At 41.4% G+C, this 25,131-nt stretch overlaps 2 protein-coding genes across 4 annotated transcripts; both read left to right on the top strand.

Moving 5' to 3' along the window:
• The first annotated feature begins 1,789 nt into the window (after window positions 1-1,789).
• On the top strand, window positions 1,790-17,829 carry kpna4 (karyopherin alpha 4 (importin alpha 3)). Of its 2 annotated transcripts, none has more exons than XM_044353148.1 (17): window positions 1,790-2,034; window positions 4,425-4,469; window positions 4,622-4,711; window positions 7,406-7,435; window positions 7,713-7,765; window positions 8,788-8,883; window positions 9,206-9,291; window positions 11,085-11,171; window positions 11,272-11,441; window positions 12,294-12,338; window positions 12,873-13,004; window positions 13,268-13,396; window positions 14,105-14,209; window positions 14,330-14,401; window positions 14,845-15,007; window positions 15,112-15,206; window positions 15,483-17,829. In XM_044353148.1, the coding sequence occupies exons 1-17, from the start codon at window positions 1,966-1,968 to the stop codon at window positions 15,576-15,578; spliced, it is 1,563 nt and encodes a 520-aa protein (XP_044209083.1). In that variant the 5' UTR covers window positions 1,790-1,965; the 3' UTR covers window positions 15,579-17,829. The 2 variants fall into 2 exon arrangements, with proteins under 2 accessions (XP_044209083.1, XP_044209084.1); XM_044353149.1 differs by lacking the exon at window positions 1,790-2,034 and adding an exon at window positions 2,268-2,936.
• Window positions 17,830-17,928: 99 nt separating this feature from the next.
• trim59 (tripartite motif containing 59) lies at window positions 17,929-24,364 on the top strand. 2 transcript variants are annotated; one of them, XM_044353150.1, is made up of 5 exons: window positions 17,929-18,430; window positions 20,456-20,762; window positions 20,894-21,115; window positions 21,245-21,454; window positions 22,771-24,364. In XM_044353150.1, the coding sequence occupies exons 2-5, from the start codon at window positions 20,508-20,510 to the stop codon at window positions 23,371-23,373; spliced, it is 1,290 nt and encodes a 429-aa protein (XP_044209085.1). In that variant the 5' UTR covers window positions 17,929-18,430; window positions 20,456-20,507; the 3' UTR covers window positions 23,374-24,364. The 2 variants fall into 2 exon arrangements, with proteins under 2 accessions (XP_044209085.1, XP_044209086.1); XM_044353151.1 differs by having other exon boundaries at window positions 20,415-20,762.
• Window positions 24,365-25,131: the final 767 nt, after the last annotated feature.

The following is a 25,131-nucleotide window of genomic DNA, read 5'->3' as shown; positions in this document are numbered from 1 at the left end:
CTTTAGCAGGCTGCGGGCTAGTTCACCTGGAACATAGCCCTGCCTTAGTGTTTTGGACACCATCTTGTGTGTGAACCGTGATGGCCTACACATGATTCTCACCTCCAACATCACATGTAAACACGTAAGTAGCTGAAATGGTGGCATCTAGTAGTGCTAACAGAGCTAACAGTGCTTATGGGGGTTAGCAGCTCAACCTTGAACCACTTATTCACCAGGGCGACCTGGGGGAGAACCAGAGGGTGGGCGCTATGCTTCTGCAACACTGGCCTGCTACCATGGGTCAAGACTGTTTGCGGTAACTGCCGTGTGAGTGGCGCCACTCGCCTGCACCCACCTAGCCCAGTTGGTGCACACTCTATTAGCCACTGAAGCAGATCGTGGTGGCCCTACTCGTGATGTGGAGGCCAAGGAAGACTGAGCCTCATACACTGCCATCCCCTTATTCGCCTCATCTGGGGAGTAAAGGGGAATGTCCCCTCCGACACGAGTGGGGTGCCATCTTGGGACAGATCACACAAGGGTGAGGGCTCCCATAAAGCTGGGCAAGGAGCCCTGGGGTAAAACCCTCTGTGAGAGCCTTGGAAGGTGGCTAGGGTACAGTGGGGTCGTCATCCTGTTGACGGCTGATTAGAACAGGCTGGGCAGGTCGTTTATGGATAGTGCTGGGCTGTCGGTAGGTCGCCGTCTTTGAAGAGGGACACAGGATCTTCCTCTTTGCCTAACGCTCATCCTCCTTATTGTAATTGGCCCACAGCTTGGACTTAGTCGTCACATCCTCCATCTCTGGTGCCACGCTGGTGTAGAGGGAGCGGAGAGACTTGGTGAAGGCCAGCTGACACTTGCGTTCCTCCCGGGTGAACTCGAGGCAGGTGGCACAGGGGTCGATTTCTGCCTCATGCTGCCAACCCAGGCAGAAAAAGCAGGACTCATGAGAGTCCGTTGGTATAGGCGTGGCACGGGAGATGCAGGTCTTGTAAGCAGACATGACAAAGATGGTGAGTTTTCTGTGACACCGGATGGTGACACAGTTTGCAGTGATGATCCTGTCTTGAAAGTGACTGCGTAAAAAATGGGTCCGTGAGCTGTGCGCCTCACGTCCAGTTCTTTTCCCCACTCCATTATCTTTATGGATCTATTTTTGCAAGACCAGCTTGCACATGACAGAAAAAAACTTATTGCAACAACACAAATGCCAACCACATGGAGGCTGCAGCACTCCCAGCATCCCTTCTTCTGGCGACTATGGGTGAACCCGCATCAGACTGACTGTGAGAAAGTCATATACCATCATTGAGCAAGCGACCCAGCTGACCGCATCGTGGGCTGATGAGTCTGGTTGACTCAGTCGATGCAGTGGAATTTCTTCTTCCTCAACTCTTTTCAAATGACACATTAAAGACTTTGTTCAGCCATTGTTACGTAGCTTTAATGTTACATTGCCTGAAAAGCCAGCTATTGGCTGAAGACAGCTCAGGAAGGTCTGAGTGTCAGAACCAAAGCAACCAATTACATTCTGGAGACTTCCTACAACTTATTTCAAAAGTTCAGTTTTAATCAGACAACAAATTCAAATCAAGTCCATATTTACTTTATTTCTATATATATATAAATTATATTTATTGTTACAAAATGTATTTTGATCAAACTCGGCTGGGTGGGCCAGTGACTAATGTGGGTGGGCCAATGCCGCCCAGGCCCATTACTGGCTACGCGCCTGGTTGTGTGGCGCGCCCTGCAGATGGATGTGAACAGAGAAGCCAATGAGAGTGAAGGGGTTTCCCCACCCTTCCTCTACGCCAGAGCGAGGCTGCCCTCCACCGCCGGCATTCCCAGTATGCACCGCGGACAGAGCAGCAGAAAATAGTCCGCTCACGAAAGGCTGAGAAAAGGGAACTAGAGAAGGGCAGCTCACGAGCTAAATCCACGAGTAAAACTTACTTAACGCAAACCAGAACCGCTAACATGGCTGACAGCGAGAAACTGGACAACCAGCGGCTGAAGAATTTCAAGAATAAGGGCCGTGATTTGGAGGTAAAAGTTGAACAGATTGGTGTCGAGGCTCTGCGCTCAGTCCGGGGCCAGCTTCGCCTCCTCGCTTCCCTGTGACGTCGTTTCTAATTTCCACCATCGGGAACTTTGCAGGCACAGCAGCAGCCGAGGCCTTTACTGGGCATCAGTTTTAAATCACCGGCGATTTTCCTTTAGGTGTTTGTTGCGCCATGAGACCGCGTTGGTTATAAAACATGTAGTTTCCTCCGCTGCTAGCCAGGGCCGCGGGGGACATGCTAACAGTTAGCCTAACTGAAGCGCCGGATCGGTTGAGCTCGATGCGTTGGCCAGTGAAAATGCTTAACGTGTGTGTGAAAGTACATACACTTGACTTTCAGGTTGTCTTTGGAAGATATTTTCATGATTGGCAAGCGAATACAGCGGCAGATGGACGTTATTTTGATACCGCAGTTGGCTAAACTGCGTGCTAGCTTGCTCGTTAGCTTGTCGTTAAGCTCGCTGGTCGGGCTCGATGCTGCTGCTGGCTGCACTTCACCCATCCCCCGTCTTTATCACCAAAAACAATGGCGGAAACCAGTTAGCCTCTTAGCTGGCCACCAACCTGTATCGTTTAATTTGTGGCGCAGTGTTAAATTGTGATCCCGCGACATGTTAAGGTTACACATTATCTTCAAAAACAAGGTTAACACGAGTAGCTAGTTAACGTTAACGCGATCACATGACTGATAGATCAAAGCTAACAGTTAGCTAACGCTGGATCCATAAGTTACCTAGTTGATTTACTGTCAGTTCGGCATGTCTGTGTTTTACTAATCCCAGCAGGTGATGATGTGTTTTCAGGCGGTCTCTCTGTACATGTATATGAGCGGGGTATACTGATACATCCTGTTTGACAAGTACGGTAGTTTCTGTGCTGCAGCGAGGTAGGCCACTAGACAAGAGGTGTCTCGATTATAGCAGCATGTTAGAGGACGGGATCACAATTTCAAGCCTGTCTTATAACAACAGTCAGGTACCAAAATAAACATTGAAGTAGTTTTTTTTTCTTGCTGTAATCATTCCTCCTGTTCAGAGAAGATCTCTACATGATGCACTTATAATTTAAATGAGGGGGGGCCCGAAATCCACAGTCCTCCTCCTGTGCAACAATGTATTTAAAAGTTTCAGCCGTCCAAATTAGTCAAATCAAGTAGATTTCTTTCAAAGTTAGTCTTTTTACTGCTACAGTCTCTGTTTGTTATTATACTTTCATCACAGCTCAACAGGGAAACACAAAGAGGGAATTTTTTACTAAAAAGGCTGTAAATGTGTCAGATATCCACTTGATATGACTAACTCAGACTGCTGAAGCCTCATATAAGCTTCAGATAAACTTTTAAATACATTTTTGCACAAAATGACTGTGTGGACACACTGTGGATTTTGGCCTTCATCACTTACATCGAAAGTGCATTTGAAGGGGATCTTTTAATAGCCAGTATGAACAGAAGGAATGATTACTGTGAGGAAAACCTCTTTTACTGTCCAATTGGGCACCTGACTGTTGTTTTAAGACAGACTTGAAAAATTGTGAACCTATCTTAAGGTTAATAACTTGTCATCACTGTGCTGGAAGTCACAGTGATCACAAGCAGACAAGCATAACCTTCTTGTATCTATTCTGTAACGGCAACTAGAACGACACTCTTTTGCAGATGAAGTATATAATAAGCTTTAGTTGCTAGTTTTCTTGCCACACTTAACTACAAACTAACACGCTATGATACAACTGCAATAACTCCTACCTTTATGAGACTGTTATAAAAGATTCAACTTCATGGTCATTCTGGAGGCTTGTTTGTGGTGCTGTTGAATTGTATTATGTTATACTTACTGAGAGGTGTTTCTAATATTGTGTTCAGTCCATTTATATCAATAAGGGTAAACTATTAGATTTACTATGAGAAACATCTCTCAGTCTAACAAAATACAATTCAAAAGCACTACAAATGTCAATGAAGTTGAATCAACACCTTTCTGAAATAGTGTCAACATTATATAACCTTTATGATGGTAGAGCTTACTGTAGGACTGCATTAGTTAAAGTAAATGATTGTATTTTACAATTCTAACTGTGTATATTTTTATTATAGATTATTAAAGATTCTTTTTACGGCAGGTGAAATGTTTTGGCTTTATCTTTAGCTGAGTCATTTTAGATGTGACTCTTGTTTGGGTGCTGTCATACGCTGTGTGTAGGCTGCTGACTGTAGGCTCCAGGTATGACTGAGACTACTGCTCGGCTCCATTAACGCAAACGGGATCCTGACCTCAGGCTGTGCCCAAATTTAATGTCAGCTGCTCTCACTCTCTTGGGAGACTAGGATTAAAGTTCCATGTTGTATAATGTTAATATCCTATCTCGCCCACAGACTATGAGAAGACAGAGGACCGAGGTAGTGGTGGAGCTCAGAAAGGTAATCCCATTTGTGTATTATGGTGCTTTTACATTAGTGTGCCATTAAACTTTTAGCTGTTATCTGCAACTTATCTTTGAAATAATGAGTTTTCCTTTTGGTGATCAAGCCTGAATGTGCATGAAGTGATATTTCTGTACCCTCCACCACAGAACAAAAGAGATGAACACCTTCTGAAGAGGAGAAATGTGCCCCACGAGGACATCTGTGAGGACTCTGATGTCGACGGAGATTTCAGATCGGTATGGTTGTGTGTCTTCAACTCATCAGAATGACAGCTTGGCATAAATAGTCTGTTGTGGCCGGCTGTCCAAGAGGTTTTGCGCATTAGATTCATCTCGCAGGTTAAACACTCCAGACATTTAGGTCGTGCTGACATTTTGTCCCTGTGATGCTGCCTCTTTAGCTCTCCTTGTTTAGTGACAGTTGGGTGGGGCAGGAGTGTGAGCAAACATGCAGTTTGTTTTTCTCTGTGCTAGTTGGTGTCTCATTTTCCTAAACTAAGAGGCACACTTGCAACTTCTTAGTATGAAAGTTATTGGTTTGACAGTCACTGACACAAATGTACCAAGTATAACTATCCCTCGTTGGGGTTGTTTCCTTTTTTGAATATTTTCTGGGCTTTTTTGGCACAATACTTCCATTAATATTTGAGAGAGATTCATGTTCTCTCTCTTTTTTATTTTTTTAGACGAAAGAAAACAGGTATGAAGTGGGCTCCAGGGAAGAAAATGACTAATATTATTATCATTATTGCCTGAAATAGTGCTGGTTGTCATGGCAATCGCGATAAATACTTCAGTGACTTAAAATGTAGGTATCTGCCTGAAAAGTATCCCTCAAATTGGGCCCATTTGAGGCACACAATATTTTTTATGTAAAACTAATCTTACCATGAGTGATAAACTAAAAACATTAGACCTTGTACTTTTATAGTGATTTATTACTGTGGAAATACATGCAATGTTTTGTTTTTGTCTTCAATCTTTGTGTTGAATCGAGCTCCAGAAGCCTGAATCACAATGATAAAAGTCTCTGTAGTCGTCCCTTGATGTATACAATGATGACACACATCAGACCTACATGTTTTGAAGTAACACAGCCACAAAAACGAATCAATCAAGGATCCCACCTTCACTAAAGGAACCAGTGTTTGGTGGCACTGCTGGATTAAAATGGCCACTCAGCAGTTCAGAAATTCAATCACAGTAACTGCCTAGTGGTATTGAGAGGGCTGACTAGAAACGGGCCGCTTAGCAATATATCAACAATGACATGCAGCTCTGACTCACTGCAAGACATTAGAGAGGCTTTTGTGGAAAAGCATGCTGGCCAATGTAGTTTAAATACTTAACAAACCAGCCACTGCGGAGTGAGTCCTTTCAGTCTGTTTAAAATAAAATACCTGTTTGTGTTGCCTTGTGGACATTTGCCTTTTTTATTTTTTTTGCCGGTATTGTGGTCAACTCTTAAAAAAAGAGTAATTTAAGCTTGCTGATCTTGTTAGAGGCTATCAGCCCTTTTGTTATTCAAGTGTTTCCAAAATCCCCTTATCTTTCCTTCTCATTTTTTTCAGTGCTTCTGCACTGGCCTGTGTTGTCTGAGCTCTCGTCACAGCTATTTTTAATTTCTCTAGGTTGCGATCGTCTCTTTTAATCTTTGCCCACAGCAGTGGAATGTAAATACACAAACAATATAAATCTGTTGCAAGTACATTCATATTTTTATGCCAGGTCGTGCTTGAATGTGGTTCTGCTTTTTTTTCTCCAAGTCTACTGCCAGCCTTAATTTGAAGGTGCACAGGCAATCAGCTTCTGGCTATCAAAGGTGTCACCCATCAACCAAATTTGATTTCATTAACAACTGAAATTGAGTAAAACACAGGATCCACCAAGAGCATCTTACCCCGGACTCTGGAGTCCCTGTAGAGGGCTTTAGGTGAATTTGCCAATTGGCAAATAATCATGTTGAATGCCTGCCTGAACGCCACGTTGGTTCAAATGAGACTGTATATAGTCATGACTTTCTCCTGATGGCATTTCCCAATCCCCAGCCTCCCTTCACTGTTCTCACTGGTGCTTCAGTGACATTTCCTTCCTGCTTTGCCGTCTTCACATAAAAAAAGAAATTTGAGGAAGGGCTGTTTCTAATGCCAGGCAAGAAGCTAACAGATGTCTGCTCACTCTTGTTTGGCACTGCCAGGTTATGCACTCTTCAGGGCATTCAGATGGATTTTGTTCTGTGTGAATTGCTATGTTCTTACCAGGGCTTTCCACCAGGATATAGAGTAGCTAGTGGGAAAAAGTAGTCAGCTAAGGGGGTCTGGGGATAAGGTATGCCCCCCTGGAGAAACATTTTGGCTGTAAAAACCCAGATTTGATGGCCTCTGGCACATTGTAATGTCACTATTCCATCATGTACACTTTTCTTAATTATTGCATATTTTAATGAATTTGCCTACCTGATTGTAAACATGTAGTCAACTATTGTAAAGGAGAATGAGGCTTTTTGTATGTTTTAGCTCACACAGACTGTAAATAGCTATTAATATTTAAAACCACGCCTATTCCTGACTGATCAGAACTTTTGTAATTAAGAATCAACAGACCATATTTATTGACACTTTCATTATAAGGTTTATCATGCCACATTGATGGTTAATGTATTGTTTTACTACAAACAAATGCATGTTTCTCTATCATCATGCTCCCATTGTTCTGAATCGGAGGCTAGTGGTTGTAAATGTACATACATAACGATTCGCTACTTGTTAATCAAAACTATTTTACTCTGCTTTTTAGTGTTACAGGTATTTTTATGTTGCCAAACCACTGGTTGAAAAAAGTTATTGATCATGGTGTGACTCAGTATGTGATAATGTATGTGTGTCAAAGCTCTTTTCTACACTAATGACTTTCCAAAATTTTCTTTTTCAGCAAAACACCTCTCTTGAAGCAATAGTACAAGTAAGTTGGGTGTTTGATTTTCTTTTTTTTCTTTCCTTCATTTACCCTTTTTTATTGGCATTGTATATATGTTTCATTAATTCCTTAATGCATCAGAATTTAACACTACATGTAACAAACTGTATAGTAATGTAATACAATGTAAATGTGAAGCTAGCTAACCCTCTACCCTTTGATTTATTATTTGCATGTACTTGAGAGTGTACAGATACCAAGGACATAATTGATCATTTTAAATGTTGTGTATGACTCTTTTGGGTTATATGTGTTATTGTAGAACGCCACCAGTGATAACCAGGGAGTCCAGCTGAGTGCCGTTCAGGCTGCCAGGTATGAACACACACAAATCACACTTGGGCTCTGAGGATTTTCACCCCATTTTATCCAAGGATTGGCCAACAATTTTATATTATTAATAAACATTTTCTTTATAATCATACAGTGAGTAGTGACATTTCTTATGTTGTGATACTCTATTCACACAGTTTTAAGTGGTATCTAAATAAATTAGTTAAATCTTACTTTTAAACTCTTCAAAATTGCCAGATTTAAGTAAAACTGTTTTTGTACAATCCAGTGAAAATAAATTGTACTTACTGACATAAAGTATTAAATTATTATACACCAATAGTAGCAAAACTGCTGTGATGGTTATTGTTGTGTTACTATTATATACAAACCTAATGTAGACTATGAGGAAACAATATATTAATGCTGTATCATGTTGGAGTTTTCAAGATCAAGACTCATGTAGTTCACAAATGTAATTGTAAACCTGAGATTCTGCATCAGGACACTGATACTTTGTCTTAAGAGACTCTCTGATAAAAATTTATGACCTCTTGCAAAATACTGTTTCAGTGTTGCAATTTCAGCGGCTGAACGTTTTTCCAACTCGGTAAGACAGCAGTGATTTACCGTTCAGACTGTTAGCCTGATTAATGGACACTGTAAATGGGGCTGCAGCCTGATAACGCAGCCCTCATGAAGACGGGTCAGGTGCAGCATTAGTTAGCCTAATTTATAAAACATGTTCCTATTCCACAGGGCATATTGTGTTCATTTAATTGTATTTTACGACTCAACTAAAGTCTACATTGCAGCTCTATCTCCACATTAAAAAACGCCATCACACTGTACCTGACGTTGTGTAATGTTGGGTCATGAACGGCTGAAGTCTCCTGTTATTACAGTCAGTGGGATTGTGAATGAGTTATTATTCGTAGACACTTCACATTCCTCAGCTGTTTCACTGTGTGTGTAATTGGTTCTTCTTGTTGGTATGTGTCCGTTAAGCTATGTGCGTATGAGTGTGTGAGTAATGGTCTTTTGTTGGCTCTTTGTTTTTGTAGGAAGTTGTTGTCCAGTGACCGTAACCCTCCCATAGATGACCTGATTAAGTCTGGGATCCTTCCTATACTGGTCCACTGCCTGGACAGAGATGACAAGTAAGACGGCTGTAATTTTGTTTGTCTGTATGTTGCAGTGAGTCGTGCTTATTCATACGTGATAATTATAGTACAAGTTAGCCTTTTCCCCCTCCGTATCATGTTGAGTCTATGTACACTTCAAAGTTATGCAAATGCACCAGCAGGCTTTAGCCCGGCCTACATCTGATCGGTGTTGCAGTTATGTAAATGTGTTCCAGTTTTCACCTTCCAGGAAAGGCAGAACATCAATGACTCACCAGCGTGTACTTAATGATTAACGCTCCTGCCCAATCACAGTCACTTTTACTGTTTCTGTCTCCTCTCTCTCACCTCTCACCAGCCCATCTCTTCAGTTCGAGGCAGCCTGGGCTCTAACCAACATAGCGTCGGGTACCTCAGAGCAGACCCAAGCCGTGGTGCAGTCCAGTAAGTGTCACTGTACCACAACACATCACTTTTTTTTTTTAACCTTTCTCTTGATTTTGTTTACACCTTTTTTATGCATCGTTCTTATGTTTTGCCTTGTTTTAAGAGTACTTTGACTTATTGAGATGCAGTCTTTTGCTGGAATATAAACCTGTAATCTTTATCAGTTCATGGCGTTCATTTCATTCAACTGTATATTTTCTGTGTTGGAAGATTTGAGCTTCATAGTTTTAGCTCTCTTATCTCATTAAGTAAATGATACCATCACATCACCTAGTCAGTCAATGATTTTTACTACAACATGGTGAAACCAGTTAATAAACACGACATGATCTATTATCTTTGCTGCAATTTAAACACACATGAAGTTACACATTTCATCCTCAGTATTTGCACAGAAGAATGTCATATAGTGATGCTGTGTGTAACACATAAACTGCAAGGTGATGGCAAAATAATTAGATAGGATTTAAAATCTTATTAAAAGGAACATGGTCAAATACCAGAAGATGATCCACTTCTATAAACATAGTCTTTAATGTAATATTGGGATTATCCATTCCTTTACTCTTTCTTAATAGAGCTGCTTGCTTCTCCATCTTAATTTTTTTCTTTGCTACGTGAACGCACATTGACAGGATTTGATTGATCACACTAAATTACAGCACTTATATCAAGCAGGAACATAAGGGAAATTAAAATATACAGTAAACAGTTAATTGTAAAACTACAGGATTATTAATCATGACCACAGAATATCAAATTAATATCAGTATTTTGAGTTATTTTAAAAAAAAAAATAAAGATCTGATTATGATCAGACTTTGTATGTTGTAGTTGTATGATATTTTCTCTTCTCTCTTCTTGTTATTCTTAGTAGTGTATTGGGGCTGAATTGTATCCCAACTAGGTTGATTTCTAATCATGGTGCAAGTGTGACCCAGTCTGAATCAGATTTCTAGATGCGTCCATGGCAGGAATTATACCACGGCCAAATGGCCAGTGCCATGGATGCCCCGGAGTGTGGCTGCAGTGCCCTTCTAAAATTAACTACCCACATTGCCAGTTTGGCATGCCCTGTTTTGAACTGGCTGTTGTGCCCTTGAAAGAAAGTTGCAGATATCCCCATTTAAAACTACATGTGACGCAGCAAATAAACAGACTCAGCATTTCCCAGTGTCTCCATCATCACGCTGGACATCAACAGCAGCACAAGATTTCTCCCATTCCAACTGATGTTAACGTAAACATGAACAGCTAACTGGTTGGCTAACATCAGTGGAGTGTGTACACAAATGAATCTATAGACCGACATGCGTAACCGGTCAAAATATTCTCAGCAGTTAACCGTTAACATCCCGAACCAGGACATTGCTGCATAGTGTTAGCTAACTATGAACATACATAGAGTTTATAACTTGCTGTTAGATCTGTCAAGTTCCTACTTTTTCAGTGCGATGCAACGTTGACACACACAGAGACACACTTCTCTGTAAGCAGACATAGCCACTTCTCAGTTAAGACAGATCAGATTTGTATTTATCCAAGGCCAAAGTGGCCTTGCCCTAAAAATGACTTAATTCCAAGCCTGTGTGTCCAATCGGTCACTTGATGCGTGTAACTGCCAGATAATACAAGTCGCTTTAAAACTATCTTAATATTTCTTACCGGGGCTTAATCAGACACATGTTCTGTGAGGAACATGGTGTTGAACATGGTGTCTGATTTAAAAGCAACCAATCAGATCATGAGATACATTTTTTTTTAAATGATTATCTGTTTTCTTTGTGCAGATGCTGTGCCGCTGTTCCTGAGGCTGCTTCACTCTCCTCATCAGAATGTGTGCGAACAGGCTGTCTGGGCTTTGGGCAACATCATAGGTGAGCTGCCGTTGCTGTGTGAACATGAACGTGTCAGAAATGCGTACAGTTGGTCCCAACATGTGCTCCATCTGTGTACGTGTGATCTCTTTCTCTCCAGGTGATGGCCCTCAGTGCAGAGACTATGTGATCAGCTTGGGTGTGGTCAAGCCCCTGCTCTCTTTCATCAGTCCCTCCATCCCCATCACCTTCCTCCGCAATGTCACCTGGGTTATGGTCAACCTGTGCCGCCACAAGGACCCCCCACCACCCATGGAGACGATCCAAGAGGTTTGTATGTGTGAAAAGGGAATTGAGCATGTACATGTAAGAATGATGGGTAACATGGGTGTTTTTTGAAAGGCGATATTTCAGCGGGAAGCCTTCACTAGTGACTCCGACAGGTTTTACAATCTTCTTATTTTTATGATAGATCAAAGATTACCTTCTCCATTCTAGTATGAAACTCTAAAGGAAAAGATGTGTCTGAAAAGCCTCCATCAGGAAAAACTGTAAGAAAGGATCACAACAACTGCCTGTGGCTCACAGCTGGAACATTTTTATCAACAGACAGACAACATTTCAGTCCAACACAGATCTTCCTTTCGAATATTGAGAGGAGACAGGAAGATTTACACCTGATCAAAATGTTTCTGTTAATTAAATCTAGTTTTAAGTTTTAGGCAGAGTGAAAGATCTCCTTCATATGCTAAATAAATTGATGATATTACAGTATTGATGGCTAAATGTTCTTGAACACATTGGTGATAGACAGTTTGTGTCAAAAACTATATTGACTATTGATTCCAGAGTAAAATATTACCTCTTACTGTAAATGTCCATCTGCTCTGTGTATCAGTGAATGCTCTCTACGCCTCTCCCGAAGTCTACAGAGAGAGATCTGTGTTTATTAGTTTGTGTATGGCAAAGTGAGAGAGGCACAGAGGATTACTGCTCCATCAGTGGTCTGTCTAAATAAGTTAATCTATTAATGACATAAATAAAAGTGTAGCAGGTATTTCTCAGTTCACAGATCCTGCAGCTTTTATGGATCACGAAGGAACCCTGTTGGCGTTTTTATTGTTGTTTTTACTACTTAATGATTCCCTCTGTTCTTATTTCTTTCTCCATTCTTTTTTTCAGATCCTGCCTGCTCTCTGCGTGCTGATCCACCACACTGATGTCAGTGTGAGTACCCAGTATTTTTTATATTTCCAGATTAGGGATGTCAATTTAGGTTAATTTTGCTTTCCACAGACAGACACCCAGTAACTGGTAGTTAACCAGTTAATTTTTAAGAAAAGTTGCGATGTAACTTTCGTTTGTGAGAACTGTCCAGCAGTTGGTGGTCAGAGCTAGCTTGTCTGCCCTGGTTAGCTTGACTTTTAGCTCATCCTTCTTCACCTCAAAGTGTTTTCAATGCGTTAAGTCACAGTAGCTCTCGATGACATAATGTACTCAGGCTTGAGGTACTGAACTATCCCTTTCAATCCCTCGCCCTCTACCACACTGATTGGCAACATATCGGTCTCAGTCATTTGGCACACCAAGTGGCTGATGGCCTAATAACAAAGTAACACCTACGTTGTTAGTACAGATAGACTGTAGGCTTAGACAGTCATCACTATGCCATGAAAGTCCCTGCTAAATCATCAGTGTCTAATGAAGTTTAGCAGGAAGCAGAATGTATTCATTTAAATAAAATTTTCTTGCTGTTTCCAGATCTTGGTAGACACAGTGTGGGCTCTGTCCTATCTGACGGACGCTGGGAACGAGCAGATCCAGATGGTCATCGACTCTGGCATCGTCCCTCATCTGGTGCCTTTGCTCAGTCACCAGGAAGTCAAAGTTCAGGTAAGGAGAAACACTAAAGATCAGATTAATTACTCTGGGGTTTGAATTTGGTACTCAATAAAAATATCCTGTGTTGCCTGTAGATACCTCGACACGATACAGAGATTGTAATACATAAAATAAATCAAAATAACCTTGGAAGTTTAGTCCAATTATGCAGCTGGACTCTTTCTACCTCTTTTGGCTTCATGCTAAAACAAGCATCTTTGAATATCTGAATAAACATGCTCTATAAATAAAATACACCCGCCCTCCACATCCAGACTGCTGCCCTGAGGGCCGTGGGGAACATAGTGACTGGCACAGATGAACAGACGCAGGTGGTGCTCAACTGTGACGCCCTCAGCCACTTCCCCGCCCTCCTCACACACCCGAAGGAGAAAATCAACAAGGTAACAATCTCTTGTTTTCTCCTCCTCTCACACAAACAACCTTGACGAGCTCAAACTACTTCAATGTCTGGAAGTGATGAAATCAGAGACTCGGTGCTCGTGTGAAAGCTGTGTGAAAGGTATCAGATGGGACAGATAGAGTACAGGAATTTACAACATCGACAGGAGACGAAGAAGATGAAGAGGATCTCAACGGCAGGCTTGTAGTTGTAATTAGTACAATGGGTGATAACTGGGGAGGAGGGTCTGTGTGCATGTGACTGAATGTGTGGTAAAATGGGTTGGTGGCCAGAGGGTGCTGAAGGCCATGTGTCATGTGTCTCTGCTGATATCGGAGTGCATCTGAGTCCTGTCACTTAAAAAGAAACGAGGCCCCTCCCTTTGTGACCTGGGCGATGATTAGAGCCTCAAATTTGCCCTCGCCCCACCCGCAGCACTCTGTCTCGGCCAGGGGTCCAAACTCTCCGGAGTGGATCTCTGGATTCTGATCCAGTTCAGACACAAAACCTAATTTTTGACAAGTGTTTTAGCCCTCCATAAGAGGAACAGACAGTCACTCCAATCAAAGTATTCTCCAGGTGAATTCCTTGACTGGTTCTTCTGTTCGGCTCCAAAGTGTGACACTAAAAATCATCTGGGGTCTCTGCTTGTTTCGCTTAAACATCCATGACACAACTGACTCTTGTATTTGTGCTTTTTGTCCTGTAGGAGGCAGTGTGGTTCCTGTCCAACATCACAGCAGGCAACCAGCAGCAGGTGCAGGCTGTTATCGACGCCAAGCTAGTTCCCATGATCATTCACCTGCTCGACAAGGTGAATGTTTCTTCCTCTTTATCACTGTATCTGTGTCAAGTACAGTTTGATGATGTGTGATACTTTTGTAGAACAACAGGGAAAATATGGAAAGCTCACTTTGAACAAATGTCATTTTAGGGCGACTTTGGCACTCAGAAGGAAGCAGCCTGGGCCATCAGCAATCTGACAATAAGTGGGAGGAAAGATCAGGTAAAAACCTTTTTTTTAAAAAATATAGTATATAGTATTTCACCCTGTACTCACTAAAGTACTTTGTCTTCTTTGTGCTTTAACGTTCAACCTTTTTACCCACAAATTCCTTACCAAAGTGTCATTAAATTGAAATAAAGGTCATTTTCAAGTCAATAAAAACTGAAGAAAAGAGAATCTATTAAGGAATGTTTGTCCTAGTTGGTATTGGCACAGTTGTTTGTGTTGAAGAATAATGTGTTTTGTGTTTAGTAGTTTTATTGTCAAACCATTGTTGGCATTTATCATTTAATACGGAGTCAAATCTTAAAATGCAACCCAGAAAATCACATCAGCAAAACTCTAAATTTGAAACAGAATGTAGTGAGAAAAAAAAAACAGTGTATTGCTTCTTCTCTAACATGTCACATTACTGACGTGAGTTGTATCTTTGCCGTCTACAGGTGGCACATCTGATTGAGAAACAGGTGATCCCTCCGTTCTGCAACCTGCTGACAGTGAAGGACGCCCAAGTCGTGCAGGTCGTCCTGGACGGCCTCAGCAATATCCTCAAGATGGCTGACGATGAGGCTGAAACTATTGCTAACCTCATTGAGGAGTGCGGAGGTGAGTCTCACTTCCATCAAGGTTACATGATGTTTTTATTTCTCAGCAATATGTGTTCATATGCAATTGAATGATGCATAATCTGTTATTTATTTGCTCATCAGGTTTGGAGAAAGTGGAGCAACTGCAGAATCATGAAAATGAAGATATCTACAAATTGGCATACGAAATTATTGATCAATTCTTCTCATCTGATGATGTAAGTAATGGTTTTTAGTACTTCCAAATTTAGGTTTAGTTCAGATTTTTACTATTTGAAATCAAAGTAACTGTAATGTAGTGTTATTTATTCACTGATTACTGTTTAGAAACTCTTTAGTAGTAATGCTGTGTGACGTTTGGTATTGAGTTTCCCCAGTTTTGTCTGCTACAGCCCAATACTGTAGCCTATCCCAATGTAGCCTATTTAATTTAAAAGTCTAGTGTTTGATCTGCAGCACATTGTTAACGCCCTCTTACCTTGTCCGTCATTCAGATTGACGAAGACACCAGCCTGGTCCCAGAGGCCATCCAGGGTGGAACTTACGGCTTTAACTCAGCCAACGTGCCAGCCGAGGGATTCCAGTTCTAGACGGCATCTGGGGTATTCTGGAGTTTTGTTCACGATGCAGCACTCTGTTCAACATAAAAAAATTAGGAGAGAAAGAGCGAGAGAGAGCGAGAGTGTGAGAAATTTGATCCATTGTGCTTGGCTCGTGGGATCCATGGCTGCATCTTATCTGAGAGAAAAATGTGTGGATTTCATTTGGCATTCCAGGGGAACCAGCCCAAATGAAGTTTGAGATGGCGAGTGGGTGCGAGTGAGAATGAGTGGCTACATGTTGCAAAAAAAGCAAAACATCTACATCGAATGCGTTGAGAGACATGCCGACATAACTTCTGTGTTATTGGAGCTGTCGTCTTCAGAAAACTACTTCAAATGACAACAAAAAACTCGATGTCTGCCCGGGGAGAACCAAGGACATCCAAAAATAACAAATCAAGAGATCTTGAAATATTTCAATACAACAAAATGCAGAAATGAATAGAACTATAATTATGAACTGAGATGAACCACAAACCATCACAATTCTGCGGTCCTCCGACTAGAGAGGGCGCCACCCTCAATGTGCCCCTCCCCCAATCGGCCACGCTATCAGACATGTGTGTGAATGGACCCATTGTGTATGAATGTCTGGACTCAGTGCTGAGGAGCCAGGTTCATCTCCTCCAACGAGACGCCCCGATGGGGCACCATCCTCTCCCCCTGGCGGGCGAGGCCAGGAGTCCGGCTGCGCGTGACGCATGTGCGAGAGAATGGATGGATGAGTTGTGTGTGCTTGGCTGCGTGCGTGACTGGGAGTATGCAAGACTGGGTGAGAACGCATGCAGAGACGGGAAAAAGATACCAATACAACATCTGAAGAGAAACAAAATTGAGAAACGCAACAATGAGGTTAGAAAAAGGTTTCAGGAAAGAAATTCTGCCTTTGAAAGAGAGGCTGATCCTCAAATCCCTGAACGGAAGAACTTTGGATATGAAAAAAAAAAAAAATCATCGTCATCGCAAGGATTATTTTTTGTTTTCAATTATTGTTAAGTTAGTATTAATTGACACTGGACAATGCTATTGGCAGGCGTGGAGCAGCAGTGCATTGTATTAAGATGCATTTGGTGGCTTTTGGGCTTTTCTTTTTGCCTCCAGTGTGTTCCTTTTTATGATATTTTTTATTTTCAGCTTTTAGTTTCATTGCTTCTGTAAAGGTGATTGACGACGATCGTATTCCACCCTCACACCAGAACCCTAACCTACGCACCAGACATGGGCTTGATGCTGTGAAATTCTGACACCATCACTATAATCAACCAAATGACCTGTTCCCCTTGCTATTATTTTTCCTTCAATTACAGCAAAATCACTGCTTTGCAGTATTGTTGCCATAGCTTTGACTTATCACCAAGGGAGAAGAGAACAATGGCCATTTCACGTAGGATTGTGAATCATAACCTTTGCATGTACTAAACTATAGCACAGTTACTTTTTAGGGTATTTTAGTTTCCTTAGGCTGTGGATACAGTGTAATTTTCATTTTAAGTAAAACTGTGCTTTAATGTTACATGTTCCCCCTTCCCTTACCCCTCACTAGTGTCCGATTTGCTAAATAATCTGTATGGTTTTGCACATGTACTGCAAAGTGAGGCCTGAAGTCTTTCTGAAGGTGTGTTGGTCGGTTTTATAGGTTCGACCTGCCAACAACCTCTCCAATATGCATCACTCAACCACAATCTTTGTTGTCTTTCTAGAGTAATCCAATGATGCTTTTTAGTGATACTTGAGAAAATAATGAGTTTATTTCAGGAGCAGCAGTAATGAATCTGCTAATGTATCTCAGCTAGACTAAGAGGAGATCTAACCTCCCTTTTCTCAAGGTCAAAGGGCATCCCACATGTCAGACTGGAGTTAAATTTAGTGGGTTCTCTGAAAAATAAACCCATGAACAAGTTTGCTGTACCTTTTAGTACCTTGCAGAGTCCTTAGCCCCATACTCCTATTTCCTCTTATACCAGCTAGGTGTACAAGCTTACCCTTTCCCTTTTTTTTTTTTTTTTTTGTGTTAACTTCAAGACACTGTAGTAAATAATTACACATTGTGCTCATAAACCTTCTGTTGAACATAGGGTTTTTTTTTCTTTTTGCAGCATTCCTTGTTAGCAAAGATGTGGTTTCAAATTTAAAATTATGACATGGAAGAGAAAAAAGGTGGTTTGCCCAAAAGCCTTTTTGGGAGATAGGCTACAGGATAGGTTGTCTTCGAGAAAATAAATAGTGAAACCCAAATCGAGAGACTGTTTGTGTGTGTGGTCTGTTGTGAAGAGGTGCCTTTGCTTTGAATACTGTAACAACGTGGTATTTATCAGCTTGTTTTCCCCACTTTTTAATGCTGTAGAACAGCCAAAAAGTCTGGTTTCTCTCAACAGTTGAGCTTGTATTCAAATTGAGATAAAGTGGAGCCTGATTGGCCAGAGTGACCGTTTATCCGCATGCGTACTACGGTAAATAAAAAAGATGATGCATTCAAGTACTGTCGGATTCGTAGACATTAAGACAGGGGCGTTGACGTCTAAGTGAAAACGGAGCCAAAAAAAATCTTAATAGTCAACGTATCAGAAACAACATGAATATGTTTGCACATTTTTTCTAAACTGATTAGAACTTTAAATGTCAACATATATCTATCTAGCTATATATATCATCATTTCTCAATTAACACATCATTTTATCTAGTTCAACTAATTTCGTCGTGTTATCCATTTTCCGACATTTTTTTTAACCTGTTGCTGGATGGGGAATGGGAGTTTACTGAGAGCATTTGAACGCAACACGACATTAACAGGAAATGAAGGCTCTGTTTGGACCAGCAGGCACTGAACTCCGAGCAGACGGTGAGTTTAAAATCGAAGATTACTCTTATAAGACATCTTTTAGATTGTTTAAAACGAAAACGATAACACAACATGGCGGACAGGTTCCTTTAAAAAGTAGCTGAAACAACTGTAATGTGGCTAACATAACGTTTCCAGCATCAGGACTGAAAACGTTTGTTAAAAATGAAGATAAAATGAACAGTTTGTTTTGCTAGCAGCTACATCTCGGCACTTTTTTAGTTAGAAATGTCGCTTTTATCACTTTCGACACAATTGCGTGTTTTTGCGTGTCATTCGGGAGATGGATTACGCCGTTAATTTAATGAAACTTAAAACTAAATAAAAAAACAACAAAGCAATAAAAGTTTTTGAACTAATCTAACGACCTTTGTCAGCTCATCCATCATATCAGATCGACGTAAATGAGCTGAGCTTTTGACATTTCAAACTAAGGCGTAACAGAGTAAATATTTAGGGCATACAGCTAATTGTAGTTTTGCAAAGTGTTTAATTGAGCAGGACACCTGTTAACCTGTTTGAATCTGGGCGCCTAATCGTTTGCAGTTTGACTTCAGACACGTACGGATCAGGTTTACAGCTTTGAACAGTCCTCACAACAAAGTGGGTGGGTGGGGGTGTGTATGTGGACTGGGTAGGCGCTGGCATAAGGCCTCCTATTGTCACTGCGGTGTTGGCTGTAACTAGAGAGGCCATACACACACACACACACACACACACATACAAAACAACAACATAACTGATCCTGTAATAAGAGCTGAGCTGTTTTTTTGGCTGTTCTGCTGTTATTCAGTACAATCTGTTCGTCCACACATGCTGATTTAGACTTCGGTTTTTTATTGGGGCAATCACTGCTAGTTAGATAAACCTCCTAAAATAAGTGGAAGCATTAATCATATATGCTAGGAGGACTGGACTGGAGATGTGAAAGTGGGTCATGAAGATGCAACATTCAAGTGTCGTTTGACACTAGAAGACTGTTTTCCGGTGTATCTGCTGAAGTAGGGAAAAGTGTCTCTGAGCTCACCTTCAATCTCAGTTTAATGGTGATGCTGTGAATTCAAAACTAGTTTATGAATTTACTTTTCTTGTGTCTAGAAGATAAACTTTTGAAATGAAAAATATTTGCATATACAGATTCAGATTTTTTCAATGAGACAAGGAGAAGATGTAGCCTAACTTTTGGATTTCTTTCACAAGGTAACCAAACTTTTTGTGGTTAGTATTAGTGTGTTTACACGTCTAACCCTTTTTGTCATTTTTGATTAACTTGCTGATTATTTTTTCGATCATTGTGTCTATAAAAGTCTATGAAAATATGGAGAAAGGTCTATTAAAATTACCCACAGTCTGAATTGCATCTTCAAGTTAGGGCTGCAACTAACGATTATTTTCATTATTGATTAACCTATCGATTATTTTCTTGATTAATCTATTACTTGTTCGGTCCATAAAATGTTAGAAAATGTCAGAACATGATGAAAATGACGATCGCTCTTTCTCAAAGCCCTAGATGATGACATCCTCAAATGTCTTGTTTTGTCCTGACCAACAGTCCACCATCCAAAGATCCTCAGTTTACTGTCATAGAAGACTAAAGAAACCAGAAAATATTCACGTTTGAGAAGCTGGAACCAGAGAATTTTGACTTTTTTTTTTCTTAATCGAATAATCGTTTTGAGTCATTTCTTATCAAAATAGTTGGCAACTAGTCACTTAATCGACTAATAGTTGAAGTTCTACTTCAAATGTTTCATCTCACCAACAGTCCAAAATATAAAGATATTCAGTTTTATCATTTATGACAACAAAAGTATCAAATCATCACATTTGAGAAGCTGGAACCGGTGAGTTTTTGGCATTTTTGCTTGGAAAATGAATCAAACAAATAATATCAAAACAGTTGGTCGATTGACAGTTTCAGCTGTAACCTCAGTCACATTCACTTTACAGTTGTAGTAAGTTAACATATTTTGCTGAACAGGTGCAACACATCACTTTTCATTCATCCTGCTGTCCTGCCAGATCTTCTTCTCCCTCAGCCATCAGTGCTGAGCCTGGCCCTCTAGTCTCCATCATGGACAACCTGGAGGAGGACCTGACGTGCTCGGTGTGCTACTCTCTCTTCGCTGACCCGCGAGTCCTGCCGTGCTCGCACACCTTCTGTAAGAGCTGCCTGGACAACTTGCTCCAAGTGTCGACCAACTACTCCATCTGGCGTCCGCTGCGCCTGCCGCTGAAATGCCCCAACTGTCGCAGCGTGGTGGAGCTGCCCCCGACGGGCGTAGAGGCTCTGCCCACCAATGTATCTCTGCGGGCCATCATCGAGAAAGTAGGAAGGAGCCACTTACGTTCAGCTGAAACATGAACTTTTATTAACCTGAAATCTTCTTATAGGCCGTTACTTTCTCGGCTGCCTCACTCATCTGTCTTGCATGTCCGTTTGCTCCTCTGCTGTCTCAGTACCAGAGTGACAGCGAGCCGCGACCCCCCACTTGTGAGGAGCATCACAGGCAGCCTCTGAACATGTACTGCATCCAGGATCGGCAGCTGATATGCGGGTTGTGTCTGACTATCGGGCAGCACCAGGGCCACCCCATAGATGACCTGCAGGCGGCTTTCATCAGAGAAAAACAGACCCCGTCGCTCCTGCTGGCCAGACTGTCTGAGCAGAGATGGGCACAGGTGGGGAGTCCTCACGTATACATGGCTAGTGTTTGATTTGGGGCAAAGTTAATGTTTAACTAAATATATTAATATAAATGCATGTTCCAGTGAAAAAAAAAAAACACTATTACTCTCTCCGTCTGTTAGGTGTGTGAGCTGGGGGAGCAGCTGGAACAGGAGAAAGCTCGCTGTGAGGGCCTGGTGAGGCAGGACCGACAGGAAGTCAATCAGTTTTTTCAGACGTTGGAGGCAGCGCTAACCAGGAAGAGACAAGCTTACCTGGAGGCTCTGGATAAAGCTGGTGCAGAGGTGTCGCGGGCCTATGACCCACTCATCCACAGGGTGAAGGAGCTACAGGTGTGATTTCAAGGCTAATGGCTGGTTTACATCAAATCAAGATGGAGTGTCACACATTTAGTCCCAGCTTTGTAGTATACATAAAGTAGTGCTGGGCGATATGGACAAATCAAATATCTATATATATATACACCTTGATATCAATACTACATGAGATTTTTTGATAAAACAACATCGGTAATGTGGATATAATGACTAAATGGGTAAAAGCAAATAACAGAACAGCTAGAACATTACATCATTTTACTGTAACGCAGCCTTTAAAACCAGGAAAAGACAACACGTGTGCCACATCACAATATTACCATATCCAAAATCTAAGATAATACATAGTCTCATATTACGATATCTATATAATATCAATATATTGCCCAGCTCTGACATAAACAGTATTTAGCAAGGACGGGTGATTACAGTGAATTACACATTTTAGGAATCATTCATTACATTTCACTGTCAGACGAGCTCCTGATGAGTTTAAAACAATCTCAGCTCAAAATGAAAGAACCGTCAGTGAGCGATGTTCACATTTACGCTGCATTCACTTCATATGGGAAAGATTTCCACGTTTGACTCGTGAGCGTTCACATCACAGGACGATCAAAGAGCTGGCTGTGTAAGGGTTAAAAATATTTTGTATTGATATAAAACTATATCCATTAAATTTGGGTTTATTTGGTTGGATGTTTGAGCTTCACTGTGCAGAATGATGTATGTGCATTTTTTTTGCTGAGTTTAGTGCGTATATCTAATTTATAAAAGTGTGATGTGGAAACAGGAAGCCTGCAGTGCACAAACACTGAAAAGGAGACATCTTTTATACAGCAGTTCAACTTTTGAAATGAAGAATATTAGAATATTCATAGAATCTGGATTTTTCAATGAGGGAGCAGGAAGAGATGTGGATGTGTTAACGGAAGGTTATTGAACTTTTTTGAGGAAAAACCATATCAGACAATTTATTACTCCGAGCAGAAGATTTTTTTTATGTCTTAAAACATGACTGGAGGGGATCTTTAAGCTTCAGGTGGGACATATTTGAGCTTTGAGAAAAATCTGAGTTTCCCAGTCATAACTCTCATGTTGACATTAATGCTATTAACAAGTCAGAAACTGGTAATTACGGCATCTCCCATATGACCTGAATGCTGCATTAACATTTATTTATGATCTTGAAAACTGGTCTGGCACATTAAAATTGTGTTTCTGTGTTTTCATCCAAAGATAATCATGATTGGCTTGTATGTTGTTTACATGGCTGCAACCAATAATTAACTGTCATTGTCGAGCGCTGATAACAGTGAACTTTCCTCCAGGAAGAGCAGTTGGACCTGGTGTCTTTGGGTTCGTCAGTAGAGGAGGAGGACTCGCCGCTGGTCTTCCTGGAGAAAGTGCATCTGTTCAGAGAGCGGGTGGAGGAGTTCATCAAAGCGCCTCTGCCCTCTGTGGTAAACCTCTCCGTCACTCCGCGAGCAGCAGAGTACCTTCAGCAACACTGGCCCGCCGTGACCGTCGGGAGCCTGGAGGAAGCACCTGTTCCCAGGGTGTGCTGCTGTGCCAGATGTGGCGGTGCGGAGGCCGAAAGTGAAAGGGGTCAGTCTGACAGCCGGGTCCAGGACCAGCGGTTCGAGCTTCAGCCCACGTCGTCTGTGGTGCTGCTTGGTCTTCTGCTGCTGCTGGCGGCGCTGTGGGTCAACCCGGTCGGAGGGGCGTCGCTCGGATTCTCGCTGCTCTCTCGGTTCAGTCAGCTGGTTCACGGCCTGAGCAGCGAACTCATCTCGTCTGCGTGGGACTCGGCGGGGTCGGCTTACACAGTGATGGAGGCAGCTATAGAAAGATGGAGCTGTCAGCTTTCCTCTGCGGGAGAAAAAGCCTTCCAGCAGCTTACTGCCTTATTCAAAACTCTGACATCTTATTGAAAGAGACCAAACTGGAACCCTCGATGTTTATTTAGAAGCTGAGAAAGTCTCACTTCCCTCTTTCCTGTCTTGTATAAAAGGAAAAAAATCCACCCTGATACACTTTTTAAACAGAATTTGCATTCCTGGGTCTATTTTGATGTTTTTTTAGTTTGATAGAGGAAACATTCAACCAAAAATCATGAACATTTGATGCAAGTGTGAGGGTGGAATTTTCCCTTTTTATCCTCTTCAGGCCTGGAGAAAACACGGAAGTGAGAACTGCACATAAAACGTTTGAGCACATTTTCAGTAGCCAATATAATCGTCGCACATATCAAATTGTGTTATTGTTGAGCGTTACTGTCCTTTATCTGGGTGTATTACTCCAGGTTACAGTCATACCGCCTCACTAACATCAGCTTTTATCATGTAAAACACTACATGCTCTTTAACACTGTGTGAAACTCCTACTTTTCCCATCATGCAATGAGACATTTCAGCTGCTTTCCTGCTGTGTCATGAAGCTCAGGACATCAGTACAGCTGCACGTGTATCTCCTTACACAAGACTGTTTACAGTGAAATTTAGAGCACGGTGAATGGATGCAGACGCGCACTGGAGCTGTCCCGAAGCCTCCACAGATCATGTTGCATTGATTCACGGCTCCGAGTGGCTCCTTTACTGTGCCTTTAAACCACTACGCCTTTACCTCGCCCCACTTAAAAGCTTTATCGTAGTGGACTGGTAATTCCACCAGGGCCAATATGTCTTGCTGAGAGCAGTGCTCTTTTTACTAAACAGCGCACTGATATATAGTCTGTTTTTAAAATTATTATTGCCTTTGGAAAAGCTCTTCTTGAGACTGTTTTGCATCCCACAAATGTTACCTACATTTCGCTCATGCAAACTTAAGTAGGGCTGATTGTACTGTATCTGTCATATCAGTGTACGCCAAGCTGCATTCCTAAATAAATAATCTTATTTCAAGCGTCAGACTGAACAAATCTCAGCATTGGTTTCTGTGTAATTTTTTAACAAATGCTCTATTTCTCAGACCTGTTTTAGTGGCTCTTTTGACCATTCCTGCATATTATAGACGTCATAATAAATTTGGTCAAACGCATCCTATTTGTAGTGTCCTGTTTAAATGTTCAAAAGCGCTTTCTCAGTGCTGGTGAGAAAGTCAGTTAGTGTAGCAGTGAGTTCAATTAATGGATGCCTGCTACAGTTGTCTGTTTAGTGTGAAATTGAAATATCCAAGCTGTCACATGACCTCAGAGCAGGACATTAGTGTGTAAATAGAGGCCCGGTCATGGCTACAGTTGTGTTATATTATATATATTTAAATATATTGTTAGTTGACCATTTTTGCATCATCTCAGTAATTCACTTACTGGGTTTCATCACTGAGACTTAAAGGACAGATTCAACTTTTCAAGTCTGTCTTAAAACAAATCAGGTGCCCAAATGAACACTGACACGTTTTTCTTGTTGTAATCATTCCTCCTGTTCATACTGACCATTAATAGATTCCTTCATAATGCACTTAAAATGTAAGGGACAGAGGACAAAATAGACAAAGCCTCCTTCTGTGGAAAAGTATATTTGAAGCTAAAATGAGGCTTTGGCTATACAAAGTATCCAAATCAAGTCAATATCTTTCAGTTAGTCTTTTCAGTGCCAAATTCCCTCTTTTTGTTACGATCCTTCCTCTGCAGCTGAACAGGAAAACGCTGTCCGGCAAGACACAAAGAGGGACAAGTTTACTAAAAAAGG

This window comes from Thunnus albacares, chromosome 6, assembly GCF_914725855.1.
Source record: "Thunnus albacares chromosome 6, fThuAlb1.1, whole genome shotgun sequence".
NCBI lineage: Eukaryota > Metazoa > Chordata > Actinopteri > Scombriformes > Scombridae > Thunnus > Thunnus albacares.
Note: the sequence above shows the minus strand (reverse complement) of the source record. Positions and strands in the feature narration are given on the sequence as shown.